Source organism: Lutra lutra, chromosome 1, assembly GCF_902655055.1.
Source record: "Lutra lutra chromosome 1, mLutLut1.2, whole genome shotgun sequence".
In the NCBI taxonomy this organism is placed as follows: domain Eukaryota; kingdom Metazoa; phylum Chordata; class Mammalia; order Carnivora; family Mustelidae; genus Lutra; species Lutra lutra.
The window spans coordinates 69,320,535-69,339,933 of NC_062278.1; the positions used below are offsets into that span (position 1 = coordinate 69,320,535).

The window sequence follows — 19,399 nt, forward strand, 5'->3', positions numbered from 1 at the left end:
AAAAAGGAAAAGAAGAACCAGTTTAGGTTATCATTTGTTTTAGACAGTTACAGTTTGGGGATATTGTCAACCAAAATTCCTTTCAGAGGAGTCGGTAGGATTCCTGTGGGGTTAAGGATGGTCAGTGTCTCCAAGGCAGGTGGCTGTCCCGGGGACAGTCCTTATAATGGGCCTGATGACACCTGAGGACAGAGGACTGCTGGGTCACTAATTCTGACTCTGCATCTAGACCTAACAGCAAGTGGTTAACTAGGACAAACGCTGAATGTGTGCGTCCCTCTGTGTGGTTAACTTGACATTGCAAGAAGCCCAAAACGGCCAAATCTGTCTGGGAGATTTAAGGCTTCTCAAGGCTAGAGAAAAGCTCTGGACACTTCTATCTATTGAGTCTCCCTGATTTAAAAAAAGTTTTAAATTAATGAATGGCAAAGAAGGCTAAAGAAATTGGTTAATACTTTAAAGTCTTTATGTTTTGTTTTTAAAGATTTTATTTATTTATTTGACAGAGATCACAAGTAGGCAGAGAGGCAGGCAGATAGAGAGGAAGGGAAGCAGGCTCCCCACTGAGCAGAGAGCCCGATGCGGGGCTCGATCCCAGGACCCTGGGATCATGACCTGAGCTGAAGGCAGAGGCTTTAACCCACTGGAGCCACCCAGGTGCCCCTAAAGTCTTTATGTTTCAGAAGCTAATGCTTCTTATACATATAAAAACACAGAATGCATGCGTAACTTCAGTAGGCGATGACAGTCTGAATGTAGTCGTGAATGACCCCACCTGTGTGCCACCCCCCACCCCAAACCTCCAAACCCCCACGCCCCCGTGTAGGCCCTGGAGGAGTTAAACCCCCATGGAAGGTAGGTAGTTTGAGGGAAAAGTCAAAAAGAGAACAATACAACTGTTCATCCTTCAGCTTTTAAATAAGAGCCATGTTGAGGGCTAGGTCACAATAATACCTTTCAGCTGTTAAAACCTGGCACAAAAACATCAGACTTGCCTCTTTTGACCTTAAACAACAGAAATACATTGTGTCATAGTCCTGGACCCTGGAAGTCAAGATCAAGGTGTTGGCAGGGCTGGTTCCTTCTGGAGGTTTGGAGGGACAGTCTGTTCTTTGCCTCTCTCCTAGCTTCTGGTGGTTTGCTGGCAATCTGGTGTTTCCTGGCTTACAGATTCATCACCCTGACCTTTGCCTTCATGTTCCCCAGGCGTTCTCCCTGTATGTGTCTGTGTCCAATTTTGCCCTTTTTATAAGGACATCAGTCATACTGGATCAGGGGCCCAGTCTAATCCAGTATGACTTCATCTTAACTAATCACATGTGCCATGACCTTATTTCCAAATAAGGTTACATTTGGAGGGTGTGAGAGTCAGGACTTCAACACAGGAATTTTGGGAGGGAACACAACTGAACTCATAACAAGGGGGCCCAGAATGTAGTTTATAAACAGGAAGCACACCTAGGAAAACAAATAGCCACACAAGGCAGCATCTGCCAACGGTCAAACAGGGACCCTAGATTCTGAGAAAGACATTCTTACCCCCAGGATGGAACTGGGAATGGAACTGGAATGAGCGTTAAATGGATGTGTGGAAAGAAAGGACTTATAGGTGGAAGGATTTAAGAGGGGAGAGATGGTTTAACAAGGCAAGCCCATAAGCCTACAAAGTTTAGCTGGAACCAGAGGATGTGGGAGGATAAGCCTGGCAAAAAGGGTGGGTCACATTGAGGAAGACTTTGCAAGTCAGGCAAGAGTTGGCACTTAATCTGATAGACAGTGGGATCCGTTGAAGTCTTCTGTCTCCCCAGCATCCTGTGCCTGGAGTCAATAGGAAAAGCCTGTATCTAATATACATTTATCTTATAGCTTATTGTCAGAGCAGACCATTTTCATGCTTCCCAGAATTCATAAAGCAGGTAAAACAAACGAAAAAAAAAAACCCCAGCTCCCCATACTAGATAATTACTTTCACCTTCATAAGGTGTTTGGTTGTGGGGTGAATTTGGTAATCGCTTGAGGGTGGAGTCCAGATGGTTTCCATTCCGTCCCAATTGGAAACAGCCAAACTATTTTTATGCTTGTCCCTTTGTGGACAGGAGGCTTTGGCCTGATGTTTGGAAAGTTCAACTCATTATACTGTATGATTCAAAAAGCCCATTCAGAAGCCTGACACCCTGTATTATTCCTCCTCAAATGTATAATTACAAGAATCTGACAATTTTACATTTAGCAGCCAGTTTAAATGGATAGAAGAGGAGAAATATTCCATCTCTATGCCTGCAGAATTTAGACATCTGTTTGTCCCAGCCTGTCCTGCCTCCAAGCAGCACTGAACATGAAGATGTGTGAGGTGGGTGGTTCTCAGACTGAGCAGCAGCAGAAACACCCAGAAGGCTTATTACAATGCAGATTGCTAGGCCCTGCACCACAGACTGCTGGATCTGTAGGCGGAGGTGAGGGTGGAAAGCTTGCATTTCTATCAAATGCAAGGGATTTTGATGCTATTAGTCCAGAGTCCACACTTCAAGTACCACTGCTTTAGAATTGAAAGAAAATGAGATTACCTACTCGTGTTTGATTTTGCTCAGTGAAGAAAATCAGAGGGCAGAGTGAGGCTCCCAGATGCCTCTTCTCTGCCAGGGAGACCACAGAACAGAGGGGGCCCAGGACCCTTTCTGACTCCAGCTTCTTTGTCTCATCCAGATCCAGTCTGACCCATGTCTGAGCCCCACAGCTCTGCACCAGCAGTCTGTGGGAACTGACCCTGGCCCTGGCGGGTGATTAACACTCAAGAGAGTGATGTCTTGGGGCGCCTGGGTGGCTCAGTGGGTTAAAGCCTCTGCCTTCAGCTCAGGTCATGATCCCAGGGTCCTGGGATCGAGCCCCGCATCGGGCTCTCTGCTCCGCAGGGAGCCTGCTTCCTCCTCTCTCTCTCTCTGCCTGCCTCTCTGCCTGCTTGTGATCTCTGTCTGTCAAATAAATAAATAAAAATCTTTAATAAAAAAAAAAAAAAAAAAAAAAAAAGAGAGTGATGTCTGGCCTGGCCTATGCCCGTTCACAAGCCTGTCAGGTCCATGAAGAGCCAGAAGATGGCTTACCACTGGAGGTCACAGAGAGGTCCTCAGGAATAGTCATCTGCAGAGAAGATAGCTTCCTTGAGCCCTGTTCAGCCAGTCCCGCCATGTCACCTCTAGGTCCCAAAAGTTCCCAAAGGACTCAGCAAGGACTCAGGCATGTCCTGTCACCTGGGCCTACCCTGTTTCCTAGCCCAAACGCCATGCTGTACTTCCTAGAATTGTCTTAATTCTCAAGGATTTAGGACTGGGAAGGCCAGTATGTGATTTAGACATACCCTGGGAACAAGATGCAGCCATAAAATGGTCAGTCCACAAGCCTGGGATAAATCAGACCTTTGCTACAGTACCAGTGCCTCCCGAGTGCCAAATTCACTTCCCCAAATAAGGCATTAATTGTTTATAACATAGCCATGGTCCATAGGAATACTATGGCATTAAGGAATGCAAGGGTCCAGTTCAAAAGACAAGATGTAATCTTCAAAACTTTATTAGTTCCAAGTCAGGAAGTTACCGATTATAATCCTAAGAGTATTTTACTTGGGAATTTTGTCCTGGAGTGAGAGCCAAACAGTGGAAACCTTTGTGGACAGGTTCCAAGGTCCAAGGTATGAATCATCCAATGCTAATTACACTTCGCTTCCTTAAGTCCTGCAATCAAGCTAACAGAGTTTCTGTTCTGGTTTATAAATGTCTTGTAATTACACAGGAAATCACACATGTTCCTTGTTGATGGAAAGAAGCTATTTTGAACAAGTGTTTTTATTTTTGAGTATTTATTTGAGAGAAAGCGCATGTGTGCAAGCGTGAGCAGTGGGGAGGGGCAGAAGGACAGGGAGAAGCAGACTCCCCACTGGGCAGAGAGCTGGAAGACTTGATCCTAGGACCCTGGAATCCTGACCTGAGCCGAAGGCAGACGCTTAACCGACTGAGCCACCTAGGCACCCTGATAAAGATTTTTTAAAAATCGGCCTTATTAAGAGGGTCCTACCGCAGGTGAACATTTGAGTGGTCCTTGAGCAAAATAAGCTGATGTCCAACAGAATGTGTGATTCCTACCTGTTCTGTGATCCCAGGACAGGCCAGAAAATGAGGGAAAAGAGGAGGAACCTCCCCAGGGGAACCTCTGGTTCCACAAAAATTTACTCTCGAATTTTGAGTGCTGGCCCACACAGGAAATAGAGCTCTCTCTGGAAGGACTGAGAAGAGTTTCCTCAGCTGAGAAAGGGAGGGCATTCTAGGCAAAGGGGACCACATGAGCAAAGGCTCGGGGACTGCAAGTGCCCAGAGTGTTCAGTGTGGGGGGAGTTTGACATTCACTGCAGAGTGGTCACTGGGAGAGAGGCAGAAGTGTACCTGAAAAGGCCAGGGGACCCACATGACCCAAAACCATGAATGTTGTTGAGTTAGGCTTTCGCCTGTGCACAAAGTGGGAGCCACGATTCCTCTGAAGCAAGACAGTGACATGATGAGAATGGGATTTTTGGAAAAGAACCTTGGACAGCATTGCAGAATGTGTCTTAGCAAGAGGGACATCTGGATGATGGGAGACCCGTGTGGAGGCTACTACAGTAGCTCAGATAAGAGAAGAGAAAAGGCAGAATGCAGAGGACAGTGATAGAAAGATAGTCCAGGTCCGGCTATATTTAAGGGGGGAAATTTGACAGGTCCGGATAGCCAGTTCAGTGAGGGTAGCAAGAAAGATCCTGAAGTTAGGGACCGTTGGCGGATCTTGGCAATGAACCAAAGAGAAAATGGGAAGAAACACAAGGTTGGGCGAGTCCACATGGATCTGTGGAGTGGCTTCTGCGGGAGGTGTACAGTTGTCAGAAACGTGTATCCTATCCTTGGGAGGCAGTATGGAAGGGGAGATAGCTTACACAAGCAGGTTCTTCCCCAGCATGCTCTCATTCCAGTGTTTCAGTGACTTACAATATCCAGACATGAAGCTGAAGACAGAAAATGATATTTATTGTGTACTAAGTTCCTCCACAACCATTATTTCACTTCACTTCCTGGTGGATCTTCGTAGTGCATCTAGGAAAGGAGTCTTATGATCTCTATTACAGCACTGTGGAAATTTGGGTTCAGAGAAATTCAGTGACTTTCTGGGGAGCCAAACAGCATTTTTTAGAGAGAGGTTTTACACCCAGAGATTCTGCTTTCTCTATACCATCTTGCCTCTCAGGCACAACTGGTGTTGCTAGGCCACCACTAAGTTCTTGGAGACAGAAGCAGGTAAGTGAAAGTAGTCACTGTTGGGGTGCCTGGGTGACTCAGTCAGTTAAGTGTAGGCTTCTTGATTTGGGCTCAGGTCCTGATCTCAGGGTTGTGAGATAGATCGTCAGGCTGGGCCCCGGGGGGGGGGGGGGGGGGGCTCTGCTCTGGGTGTGGAGACCACTTAAGCTTCTCTCTGCTCCTCCCCCTGTCTCTCTCCCCGTCTCTTAAAAGAAAAAAAAAGTAGGCATTGTCAGTGAGCTTGTTTTTGTTTTGAAGAAATGTGAAGATTAGGTAGAAATAGATTGGTGTATACAGCTGGGGGTGGGTCAAGTATTACCAGGGCCTGAGCATGGACTCACCCTTACTCTGAGAAATTTGTTTTCCATTCAGAGAAAATAATTTGGTTCTGTTTGAATTTTGGCTGAAGGTCTAAAGCAGGAAGTCCCTGTACTAAGCAGCATCAGTCTTCCTAGTGCCCAGCAGGGTGCTGTGACTCGCTGAATTCTGCAGGATGGTTTGGACTTGCACTTTCCAAGCTGGTTATTTTTCGTGGGCAGAGATGACGTTGCAACCTTACTTAACACCAGCTGGGGGAAGATTTGGGTGGTTTCTCCCCATGGGGATGCAAGTGGTACCAGGTCAATCACAGACCCGCAAGCTCCCTTTGTCTCTAATGGCACGTGTTTGTGCCGTGTGGGCTAAGTTGGTGGCAGGGGTAAACTGGCAAAAACCATGTCCTTCTTGCACACCTTGGCCACTGCCCAGGAATTTGGCCTTTGGCCTTGGCCCCACTGGCCTCATGTTCCATCACCTTTGCTTTCTGGCAGAAAGGGGGGGCAAAAAGGAACGAGTGCTATGTGCAATCAGTATCCACATCATTAATCATTCTGAGCAGTAACTTTTCAAAGGCATTTATATTGTAATGAGATTTTACAGATAGAAAAGACATTCTAGGGTGCCTAGGTGGCTCAGTGGGTTAAGCCTCTGCCTTCAGCTCGGGTCATGATCCCAGAGTCCTGGGATCGAGTCCCGCATCGGGCTCTCTGCTCAGCGGGGAGCCTGCTTCCCCTCCCTTCTCTGTCTCTCTGCCTACTTGTGATCTCTCTCTCTGTCAAATAAATAAATAAATAAAATATTAAAAAAAAAAGACATTCTATTTGTGTTCATGAATGGTCTCAAGGCATTGTTAGGTACACTATATATGGGAAAACAATGAACAGTGAGATAAAAGTTTCCACAAAATTCTGTACTCAGTTACTCATAGATTCATTCATTTGTTCAACAGTCATTAAATACCCATAATGTGCCAGATACTGTTCTAATCTATTAGCACTGTCAAATTATTCATAACAGCTATCATTTGCCATCATTCGCATGCCTGGATGTAAGGACAAATACATTTGGACAAGTTAGGTTTATTCCCAGTGAAACTAAATGATGGGCTAGTTTTCATCCCTCCTAATGTGTTTTGAAGGAAAATAAGCCCATGGGGCACCTGGCTGGCTCAGTCAGTTAAGCGTCTGCCTTCAGCTCAGGTCATGATCCCAGAGTTCTTGGGACTGAGCCCCACATTGGGCTCCCTGCTCAGCAGGAAGCCCCCTTCTCCCTCTTCGGCTCCCCTTGCTTGTGTTCTCTCTCTCTCTTTCTGTCAAATAAATAAATAATCTTAAAAAAAAGGGGGGGGGAAATAAGTCCTGTCTATTTTATTCAACCATCCAACAGATTAGATTTGTAACCAAAAACACCAGTTGAATCTCTTTTTAAAGCATACTTAAAAAACAAAAAACTGGCAAACTAGAATAGCCCAAAGTCTAGATTTATCACCTTTCCCTAAAAAGTCAGCTCTCTTCCATGACTTAAAAACTTACATCATTAGTTACCATTGACTACTCTCTTCTTGCTCTTCCTACACGCTAGTTAGCTTTCACTTCATGTCTGCTTCAGAAGGACAGTTTTGTTTCTTCTGTTCCCTGTTGGGTTCCCAGCACCTAGGACAGTGCCTGGCATAGAACAGAGCTCAGACAGATATGTTGAATGCTGAATAAATTCAAGTACAAAAAAGTTCTGTCCATCCCTTGGGATTAGGTTCCCAAGTCAGCCTATTTAGGCAAAATTAGAATATAGCTCAGTGATTCTTCACAATCCCTTAAACTGCCCACACAAACATTTAGGGATATGGTTTCTAAGTCCCATGCAATTTTTTGGAAGCTTTGGAACAGATCATTGTTTGTCAGTTACGCCCCGCATGAAGTTGTCAGCTAGGGTTTATGGGGTTATATTGCCTACAAAGCATATAACTTTGAATACTTGGAGGCCTTTGGGAAGCCATCTGGCTTTGGAACCAGATTCATATCTGTCATCTCACACCTACTGAGTGGATGAGCTGGCCATTATGTCCATGGTTGTTTCTCCTTCTCCATCCCCTTCCTGTCTTTTTCTTTGCCAAACTCCTAAACTTGAGCTGGTGTAAATGAAATGTGTACATATGCCATGCTACAGCACTGACACTGAACTTTATGAAAGCTAAATAGACCAATGGGGGTGAGTCAGACTCCAGGACCACTGACCTCGGTAGGGACATCTACAAAGGCAAGCTGGTTCTTTGTCTTTAAAATTTGCCCTTCCAGAGCTCAAAAAATGTGTCAACTTCACAGACTCTTTTAAAGAGCGGAATCCCTGGATAAGGACTATCACTTCCCCAGGTTTGGTGGACAGCTCATTTATCTTCTATCAGGAAATATCTAAAGACATTTGTTTTCCTCTTTAGCCAAAGCAAAGGCAACAATCTAAATCTTAAGTGAGATTTCCTTTCATACAGAGCAATTTGGGACTTGCTATTATAAAGAATAAAGTATTTTTTAATTTTTTAATTTTTAATTTTTTAAAAAGATTTTATTTATTTATCTGGCAGACAGAGAGAGAGAGAGAAGCAGACTCCCTGCCGAGCAGAGAGCCCAATGCGGGACTCGATCCCAGGACACTGAGATCATGACCCGAGCCGGAGGCAGCGGCTCAACCCACTGAGCCACCCAGGCGCCCTAAAGTATTTTTTTTAAAGGACTCCTTAGATTGCATGTATCTCCTTCACTTTATTGCCAAATGCATCTACTCACACAAGTCAAAGAAGTACAATCTTAAAAAATAAAACTAACTTAAGTGGTGGTAAATGGGGGAGCTATTGTCTAAAAATAATAAAAACTATTATTTTCTTATAGGAATCAAGAAAAAAATTAAAGATTTGACTGAAGCTGGTCCTTGGTTAGTGAAGTTGTATCTGGCAGATAATGGCATAGACAGAAGAGGAAAAGAAGGAGAAAATGGCTTGTTGGAATTCACTCAAATTTTAACATGGTGAGTAGAAAAGAGGTTTTATTTGTTCGCCTTCTGAAACTAGGTGCTTGGGTTGAATCGTAGGGAAAGTGACTTAACTGCAGTTTAATAACAGTGCCAAGTGAGGTTTTTAGCTTCGAGAGGGAAGCAGTGACCTACTGTGATCTTGGTACATGATCTTAAGGGAAGGCTTGAGATCATAAAAATGGCATGGCACACAGTTGTACATGAGCCACAGAGGGACTCCAAAGACCTCACTAGAAGCCCCATTTAATGAAGCTGGTAACTGAGGAAAGGCAGGAGTTATGACCTCCAGATTTTTCTTCCGTGAAGTCAGCTATGTGACCTAAGGGAGGAAGGCAGTCCACTCAAGAGTCAACACTGTTTAGTTCTTGATCACAAAATTGTCTCAAGCTACTTAGGCAGAAAGACAGAGCTTTTCTCAAAAGCTGCTGGAAAACAAAATGTTTCCTTGCCAAATTTATGCTGCAACCTTGGACATCTCTTTGTCCAGCTCTCCTGAATCCCACACCCAGTGGGCCAAACCACAAGTAAGCATTTGCAGCTCTGTAGGAAAGGTTACTCTGTAGAGGACTCCAGGTTTTCCATCTTAGACATCAGTACTGAGAGCACCTCAGGGCAATCAAGGGCAATAGAATATAGCTCAGATTCAAGAGTTGAGAGCTTGATCAATGGCTATTTATTATTTTAGAAGAAAAATATTCTTTTTCTAATATATTTGTTTCGGAAAGCTGGGAATTTCCAACTTGGATAGCTTGGCTACTATTTTTATAATAGTTCTATTACTAAACTTCATTTTGTTACCCTTTTAATATATTGCTAGATTTAATACGCTGCTGCTATATTATCCTTTTAGTATATTGCTAACATTTTGTTAAGGGTTTTCACATCTGTGTTCATCAGGGATATTTGTCCCTACTTTTCTTTTCTTGTAATGTTTTCCTTTGGTATTGGGATCGAGGTGATTTTGGCCTTACAGAATGAGTTAGGAAGTGTTCCTACTTTTCTATTTTATGAAAGAACTTGTGTAGAATTGGTATTATTTTACCTTTAAATATTTGGTAGAATTCACCAGCGAAGACACCTGGATCTGGAGTTTTCTTTATGGGAAGATTTTTTAACTACAAATTCACTTTTTTTAATAGATAGAAGTCTATTCTGGTTATTTTGGGAGGGGGGTGTTAAGCTTTGGTAGTTTATATCTTTCAAGCAATTTGTTCATTTTGGCTAAGTTTTCAAATTTATTGTCTTAGAGTTGTTCATAATATTTCCTTCTCATCCTTTTCCTATCTGGAGGCTCTGTAGTGATGTCTCCTCTTTTGTGCTTAATATTAACAATTTGTTTTCTCTCTTTTTCCCCAATCAATATGATTAGAATTTTATCAATTTTATTGATCCTCTCAAAGAACTTGCTTTTGGTTACCTCTAATATTTTAATTTTTTCTATTTCACTGATTTATACGCTTATTTTTATTGTTTCCTTTATTCTGTTTACCTTGGGTTTAATATGCTCTTCTCTTTCTAGTTTATTAAGGTAGAAGCTTAGTTATTGATTTTAACTTTTTGTTTTTCTAATGTAAATGGTTATAGTAACACTAAGCACTTTTTCATTGCATCCTGCAAATTTTGATATGTTGTATGTTTTTTAAAGATTTTATTTATTTATTTGTCAGAGAGAGAGAGAGCACAAGCAGGGGGAGCAGGAGGCAGAGGGAGAAGCAGGCTCCCTGCTGAGCAAGGAGCTGGATTCAGGACTCCATCCCAGGACCCTGGGATCATGACCTGAAGACAGCTGCTTAACCTACTGAGCCACCTAGATGTCCCATGATATGTTGTATTTTTATTGTTATTCAATTCAAACTATTTTCTAATTTCCCTTTTGATTTCTTTGACCTATGGGTTATTTAGAAGAGTGCTATTTAGTTTCCACATATTTGTAAATTTTTCACACATTTTTCTCTGGTTGATTTCTAATGAAATTATGCTGTGATTAGAGAATATACTTGTTTTATGGACCAGATTATGATCTATCTTGGTCAATGTTCCACGTGCACTTGAAGAATGTATATTCTGCTATATTTGGATAGAATGTTAAGAAATGTCAGTTAGGTCCAATTGGTTGGCAGCATTGTTATAGTTTTCTATATCTTTACAAATTTTCTGTTTACTTGCTCTATCAATTATTGAAAGAGGGATAATTGTGACTTTGTATCTCCTTGCAGTTTAATCAGTTTTGCTTCATGTATTTTTTTAAAAGATTTATTTTATTTATTTTTTAGACAGTAAGAGAGAGGGGGGAGGGGAAGAGGGATAGAGAGAATCTCAAGCAGACTCCCTGAGTGTGGAACCCAATATGGGGTTTGATCCCAGGACCCCTAGATCATGACCTGAACCAAAATCAAGATCGGATGCTCAACCGACTGAGCTACCTGGGTGTCCCTTGCTGTGTATATATATATATATTTTTTTTTTAAGTGATTTACCTTTTTTTAAAAGATTTTATTAATTTATTTGAGAGAGAGAGCGAGTGGACACAGAGGGAGAGGGAGAAGCAGAAGCAGAGTCCCTGCTGAGCAGCGGGGCCAACACAGGGCTCGATCCCAGGACCCCGGGACCATGACCTGAGCTGAAGGCAGATGCTTAACAGGCTAACCCACCCAGGCACCCCTGCTTCATATATTTGTAAGATCTGTTGTTAGGTGCAAAACATTTAAGATTAAATCACTTGAAGAATTGACCCTTACTATCATTATGAAATCGCCAGTAATATTTTTCTCTTCTCTCTGGTAATATTCCCTTCTCTGAAATATACTTTGATGAATATTAATATAGCTACTTGAACTTTCTTTGGATTAACATCAGCATGGTATATCTGTTTCTGTCCTTTTATTTTTAACCTATATATATTTTTACAGTAACTTCTCTTAACTCAGTTTCCTCATTTGCAAAAATGGGGATAATAATCAAAAGAGTGTTATAGGGTTAAATTAGATCAGGTGTGTAATGTGCTATATATAGTGCAGAGGGCTCCAGCTAGCACCCTTATACAAATTAGAAAAAGAGCCTCTCCAGCTAGACAAATTAAAAGAGGCACCACCTCTGGCCATTGAGTCTGAGGAGGTAACCCTTTCTAGTCTATGCTTCAGGTCCCAGAATTTGGCAAACAGAGCTTGGCAGATTTCAGCCCCACTCACACCGTTGGAGACCCCCTTGGTGCTGGGCACAAGTGCTTACACATGTGGGTGACCCTGATCACATCTGATGCACAATGAATGCTCCATCAAACCTTAGCTCATGTGAGGCTGTGTGGTCTAGTGATTAAATCCATGGCCTCCGAAATCAGATGTAGAATTGTTGAGTTGTGCAGTTGTTCTTCAACACTCTCCCTTCTCCTTCTAGAACCCCTGCTTCCTCCTGAAGCATTCCTACTTTCACCCATCTTATCTGAAGGAATAGGACACAGGCAGACAGTTCAGGAAGCCGAAGCTAGGCAAGTTCTGATTAGACAGGCTATTTCCTTGGGCGCAAGACCTTTGAGAGGGAGAGTCTGGCAGAACCATTGAGCCCCACCCTTGAATGCTAGCTGCTGAATCAATAGACAGTGTGTACAGGGAGAATGACCTTGTATTTACTACTGATCTTAACTGAAATTTCACATTCCCAGCGCATGGTAAACTCAAAATTGTTTTATTGAAAGTCATATGATAATTTCTTTTAGAGCAGAGGCAATGTGTTAAATTCCTTTAATCTCTGCAATGGTAGGTCATATGCATTTAGTAAGTGTGCACTCAATATAATAACATCACTGGTATACTGCACTTTGCAAGATACTTTCATAAGAATTGTTTCATTCTGTTTTTACCACAACCTTATGAAATCTGTAAAAGAGCCAGTTTGTGGCCAATATTACAGATGAGGAAGATGGGACCCAAGAGGGCACATGGCCTGCCCATGATTATAAGGTTGACAGGAGGTAGAAGCTGACCAGGAGCCCAGGCCTTCACCCTGATTCCATGTCTCCTCATGATGCCAAAAATTCTCTAAGACCAGTTGGCAGGCTGGTGCTAGAGCATGACGGAATTTTCAATAATCCTCAAAGAGATTAGGAAAAAAAGATAGATGGAGGGTTCATTTTTCATAAAGCTAAGCTTACTTAGTTTTAAAAGCTATCCTTTATTCTGAGACTATGCCCTTTCTAATTTTGTGTAAAAATATTTGTTCTTTTAAGTGTTGCTAGGTGAGAACTGTTATTTGTTTGATGTACTAAAAGTTGTCAGGCCAGTCCCCCGCAAGCTTTTTGACATTTTACTGGTGTGCAAAATCCACAAAGAGTGGGAAGCCCTGCGCAATACCACACCATATCTTCTGAATAAATAAATGAATGGAAGCTGTAAGGCAACTTAAAGTCTTTATCCCACCAATTGACTTAAGAGAGGTGTCCAAACTAGAGAGATTAAATTGGAAAAGCCTGCATTCAGTTTCAAATTGGGTCAATGTATCATCATTGGAAGGGGGTGTCAAGGAAAGTGTTGAGGACCTAAGAAAAGAGATCAGACTCCAAAGTAAGTGGACTGAGTTTCTTTGAGTAACTGTGCTTGGCAAAATGCCATTTTGATTTGTCATTTTCTTTGGCCAGCCTGATCACATACTCTGCTCACTTACGGGAAATTGACCTCAGAAACAATGTCCTGGGAGAGACGGCTGCTGCTGACATACTTGAAGCACTGAGAGCCAGAAAGACAGGTAGAGTGTGGTTTGTGTTCCCTTCCACTTGTCCACGTCTACTCACCCCTAAATGCTATATTGCTCACAGCTTGCTCTACTTTTTTCATCAAATAACTGGCCTGAGCTATGTGATGACCAGGAGCACTGTCATAAGCCACCTACCCTTATGTCCATTTGCTCCATGATTTGCATAGAGTTCAAGAACTTTTCTGATGTCATAGGTTGTCTTTGACCTAAGCCCAGTAGTCTCCCCTTATGCATGGGGGATATGTTCCAAGATCCCCACTGGATGCCTGAAACTGCAGATAGGACCAAATCCTACATATACTGTGGTTTTTTTTTTTTCCTATACAAGCATACTTATGAGAGTTCAACTTATAAATGGGCACGGTAAGAGATTAACAATAATAAATAGTAGTCTAGAATACTTATGGCAGTATACTATAATAAAAATTGGTGAATGTGGTCTCTCTCTCAAAATATCTTACTGCACCGTACTCGCTCTTCTTCTTGTGATGATGAACAATGACAAAACCTGCATGAGGAGATGAAGGGAGGGGAATGACACCATGGCGTTATGCTACTACTGACCTTCTGATGATTCCGCAGAAGGAAGACCATCTGCTTCCTGACCATGGGTAACAGGAGCTGTGGAAAGAGAAAACACAGATTAAGGGCGGGTTGCTGTAAGCAATATTATCTGAGGGACCCTCTCCTATTCTCTATTCTCCCCCGCAACCCAACCTGCAGATATTTTTCCAGACAGCAATTAGAAAACTCAAGCAACATCCTTACAAGATTCTGACTCACTTGCTGGACCGTCAAAGATTGCTTAATTGTGATTGACATCAGGAGAGTATGAACGGTCCCTTATGACCATGTAATCTTTTGAAAATGAGAGAATCACATATGGAATGACTTATTTATTTAACATGGGCTAACCCTGCCCTCCTGCTTTCATTAATATGCATGACCAGAATTAACGATAGCCATTCTCATTGCTGATAGTAGATGAGGAAGGTGGCATTTCCAATAAAGCTCAGGGTCACCTGGGTGGCTCGGTGGGTTGAGCCTCTGCCTTCGGCTGAGGTCATGGTCTTTCAGGGTCCTGGATGGAGCCCCGCATTGGGTTCTCTGCTCAGCAGGGAGCCTGCTTCCCCCTCTCTCTCTGCCTACTTGTGATCTCTCTCTCTCTGTGTCAAATAAATAAATAAAATCATAAATAAATAAATAAACAAATGGGGGAGAGACTTATATAAGACTGATAAATCACAGACCCATACCCTTGAAACCAGTAATATATTATATGTTAATTAATTGAATGTGAATTTTTAAAAAGGCAGGGAAGAAATTTTGTCATTATCTGGCAAGTTACATAGAGAGAATTAAGTAGTAAAAGCATTGGATTGGTCTTTATCATTTCTTTGATAAAATGACCTTAGAGACATGGTATAGTTTTAGATTGCATTTTTTTTTTCTAACACTGGCAGGTTTTTTTTTTTTTTAAGATTTTATTTATTTGACAGACAGAGATCACAAGTAGGCAGAGAGGCAGGCAGAGAGGGGAAGGCAGGCTCCCTGCTGAGCAGAGAGCCTGACTCGGGGCTCGATTCCAGGACCCTGGGATCAACCTGAGCCGAAGGCAGAGGCTTTAACCCATTGAGCCACCCAGGCGCCCCCTAACACTGGCAGTTTTAAAAAGAAGAATTATAACATTACTCTCTACTGTGTTGCCATTTTTTTTATTAAATTTTATTTTTTATAAACATGTAATATATATTTATCCCCAGGGGTACAGGTCTGTGAATCGCCAGGTTTACACACTTCACAGCACTCACCATAGCACATACCCTCCCCAATGTCCATAATCCCACCCCCCCTCCCAACCTCCCTCCCCCCATCAACCCTCAGTTTGTTTTGTGAGATTAAGAGTCACTTATGGTTTGTCTCCCTCCCAATCCCATCTTGTTTCATTTACTCTTCTCCTACCCCCTTAACCCCCCATGTTGCATCTCCTCTCCCTCATATCAGGGAGATCATATGATAGTTGTCTTTCTCCGATTGACTTATTTCGCTAAGCATGATACCCTCTAGTTCCATCCACGTCGTCACAAATGGCAAGATTTCATTTCTTTTGATGGCTGCATAGTATTCCATTGTGTATATATACCACATCTTCTTTATCCATTCATCTGTTGATGGACATCTAGGTTCTTTCCATACTTTGGCTACTGTAGACATTGCTGCTATAAACATTCGGGTGCACGTGCCCCTTCGGATCACTACGTTTGTATCTTTAGGGTAAATACCCAGCAGTGCAATTGCTGGGTCATAGGGTAGTTCTATTTTCAACATTTTGAGGAACCTCCATGCTGTTTTCCAGAGTGGTTGCACCAGCTTGCATTCCCACCAACAGTGTAGCAGGGTTCCCCTTTCTCCGCATCCTCACCAGCATCTGTCATTTCCTGACTTGTTAATTTTAGCCATTCTGACTGGTGTGAGGTGATATCTCATGGTGGTTTTGATTTGTATTTCCCTGATGCCGAGTGATGTGGAGCACTTTTTCATGTGTCTGTTGGCCATCTGGATGTCTTTTTTGCAGAAATGTCTGTTCATGTCCTCTGCCCATTTCTTGATTGGATTATTTGTTCTTTGGGTGTTGAGTTTGCTAAGTTCTTTATAGATTTTGGACACTAGTCGTTTATCTGATATGTCATTTGCAAATATCTTCTCCCATTCTGTCAGTTGTCTTTTGGTTTTATTAACTGTTCCCTTTGCTGTGCAAAAGCTTTTGATCTTGATAAAATCCCAATAGTTCATTTTTGCCCTTGCTTCCCTTGCCTTTGGTGATGTTCCTAGGAAGATGTTGCTGCGGCTGAGGTCGAAGAGGTTGCTGCCTGTGTTCTCCTCAAGGATTTTGATGGATTCCTTTCTCACATTGAGATCCTTCATCCATTTTGAGTCTATTTTCATGTGTGGTGTAAGGAAATGATCCAACTTCATTTTTCTGCACGTGGCTGTCCAATTTTCCCAACTCCATTTATTGAAGAGGCTGTCCTTTTTCCATTGGACATTCTTTCCTGCTTTGTCGAAGACGAGTTGACCATAGAGTTGAGGGTCTATTTCTGGGCTCTCTATTCTGTTCCATTGATCTATGTGTCTGTTTTTGTGCCAGTACCATGCTGTCTTGATGATGACAGCTTTGTAATAGAGCTTGAAGTCCGGAATTGTGATGCCACCAACTTTGGCTTTCTTTTTGAATAATCCTTTGGCTATTCGAGGTCTTTTCTGGTTCCATATAAATTTTAGGATTATTTGTTCCATTTCTTTGAAAAAAAATGGATGGTACTTTGATAGGAATTGCATTAAATGTGTAGATTGCTTTAGGTAGCATAGACATTTTCACAATATTTATTCTTCCAATCCAGGAGCATGGAACCTTTTTCCATTTCTTTGTGTCTTCCTCAATTTCTTTCATGAGTACTTTATAGTTTTCTGTGTATAGATTCTTAGTCTCTTTGGCTAGGTTTATTCCTAGGTATCTTATAGTTTTGGGTGCAATTGTAAAAGGGATTGACTCCTTAATTTCTCTTTCTTCTGTCTTGTTGTTGGTGTAGAGAAATGCAACTGATTTCTGTGCATTGATTTTATATCCTGACACTTTACTGAATTCCTGTACAAGTTCTAGCAGTTTTGGAGTGGAGTCTTTTGGGTTTTCCACATATAGTATCATATCATCTGCAAAGAGTGATAGTTTGACTTCTTCTTTGCCGATTTGGATGCCTTTAATTTCCTTTTGTTGTCTGATTGCTGAGGCTAGGACTTCTAGTACTATGTTGAATAGCAGTGGTGATAACGGACATCCCTGTCGTGTTCCTGACCTTAGCGGAAAAGCTTTCAGTTTTTCTCCATTGAGAATATTTGCCGTGGGTTTTTCATAGATGGCTTTGATAATATTGAGGTATGTGCCCTCTATCCCTACACTTTGAAGAGTTTTGATCAGGAAGGGATGCTGTACTTTGTCAAATGCTTTTTCAGCATCTATTGAGAGTATCATATGGTTCTTGTTCTTTCTTTTATTAATGTGTTGTATCACATTAATTGATTTGCGGATGTTGAACCAACCTTGCAGCCCTGGAATAAATCCCACTTGGTCGTGGTGAATAATCCTTTTAATGTACTGTTGAATCCTATTGGCTAGTATTTTGGCGAGAATTTTTGCATCTGTGTTCAGCAAGGATATTGGTCTGTAGTTCTCTTTTTTGATGGGATCCTTGTCTGGTTTTGGGATCAAGGTGATGCTGGCCTCATAAAATGAGTTTGGAAGTTTTCCTTCCATTTCTATTTTTTGGAACAGTTTCAGGAGAATAGGAATTAGTTCTTCTTTAAATGTTTGGTAGAATTCCCCTGGGAAGCCATCTGGCCCCGGGCTTGTGTTTGTTTGGAGATTTTTGATGACTGTTTCAATCTCCTTACTGGTTATGGGTCTGTTGAGGCTTTCTATTTCTTCCTGGTTCAGTTGTGGTAGTTTATATGTCTCTAGGAATGCATCCATTTCTTCCAGATTGTCAAATTTGTTCACGTAGAGTTACTCATAGTATGTTCTTATAATTGTCTGTATTTCTTTGGTGTTAGTTGTGATCTCTCCTCTTTCATTCATGATTTTATTTATTTGGGTCCTTTCTCTTTTCTTTTTGATAAGTCTGGCCAGGAGTTTATCGATCTTATTAATTCTTTCAAAGAACCAGCTCCTAGTTTCGTTGATTTGTTCTATTGTTTTTTTTGGTTTCTATTTCATTGATTTCTGCTCTGATCTTTATGATTTCTCTTATCCTGCTGGGTTTAGGCTTTCTTTTTTTTTTTTTTTAAGATTTTATTTATTTATTTGACAGAGAGAGATCACAAGTAGGCAGAGAGGCAGGCAGAGAGAGAGGAAGGGAAGCAAAGCAGGCTCCCTGCTGAGCAGAGAGCCCAATGCGGGACTCGATCCCAGGACCCCGAGATCATGACCTGAGCCGAAGGCAGTGGCTTAACCCACTGAGCCACCCAGGCGCCCGGGTTTAGGCTTTCTTTCTTGTTCTTTCTCCAGCTCTTTTAGGTGTAGGGTTAGGTTGTGTACCGAGACCTTTCTTGTTTCTTGAGAAAGCCTTGTACTGCTATATATTTTCCTCTCAGGACTGCCTTTGTTGTGTCCCACAGATTTTGAACCGTTGTGTTTTCATTATCATTTGTTTCCATGAATTTTTTCAATTCTTCTTTAATTTCCTGGTTGACCCATTCATCCTTTAGAAGGATGCTGTTTAGCCTCCATGTATTTGGGTTCTTTCCAAATTTCCTCTTGTGATTGAGTTCTAGCTTCAGAGCATTGTGTTCTGAAAATATGCAGGGAATGATTTCAATCTTTTGATAACGGTTGAGACCTGATTTAGGACCGAGAATGTGATCTATTCTGGAGAATGTTCCATGTGCACTAGAGAAGAATGTGTATTCTGTTGCTTTGGGATGAAAAGTTCTGAATATATCTGTGATGTCCATCTGGTCCAGTGTGTCATTTAAGGCCTTTATTTCCTTGTTGATCTTTTGCTTGGATGATCTGTCCATTTCAGTGAGGGGAGTGTTAAAGTCCCCTACTATTATTGTATTATTGTCGATGTGTTTCTTTGATTTTGTTATTAATTGGTTTATATAGGTGGCTGCTCCCACGTTAGGGGCATAGATATTTAAAATTGTTAGATCTTCTTGTTGGACAGTTCCTTTGAGTATGATATAGTGTCCTTCCTCATCTCTTATTATAGTCTTTGGCTTAAAATCTAATTGATCTGATATAAGGATTGCCACTCCTGCTTTCTTCTGATGTCCATTAGCATGGTAAATTCTTTTCCACCCCCTCACTTTAAATCTGGAGGTGTCTTCGGGTTTAAGATGAGTTTCTTGTAGGCAACATATAGATGGGTTTTGTTTTTTTATCCATTCTGATACCCTGTGTCTTTTGATTGGGGCATTTAGCCCATTAACATTCAGGGTAAGTA

General features: G+C 41.8%; 1 protein-coding gene across 9 annotated transcripts in view; it reads left to right on the forward strand.

The window, feature by feature from the left end:
* Positions 1-19,399, forward strand: part of LOC125098101 (uncharacterized) — a 52,414-nt gene that overhangs the window by 20,602 nt on the left and 12,413 nt on the right. For 7 of the 9 annotated variants that reach the window (XM_047726548.1, XM_047726573.1, XM_047726539.1 and 4 more), the window contains 2 exons: positions 8,510-8,645; positions 13,282-13,388. In XM_047726548.1, coding sequence (XP_047582504.1) covers positions 8,510-8,645; positions 13,282-13,388 — 243 coding nt within the window. Of the gene's footprint in view, positions 1-8,509; positions 8,646-13,281; positions 13,389-14,120; positions 14,447-19,399 lie in introns of those variants that run through there. The other 2 variants (XM_047726578.1, XM_047726592.1) reach the window with 2 other exon arrangements.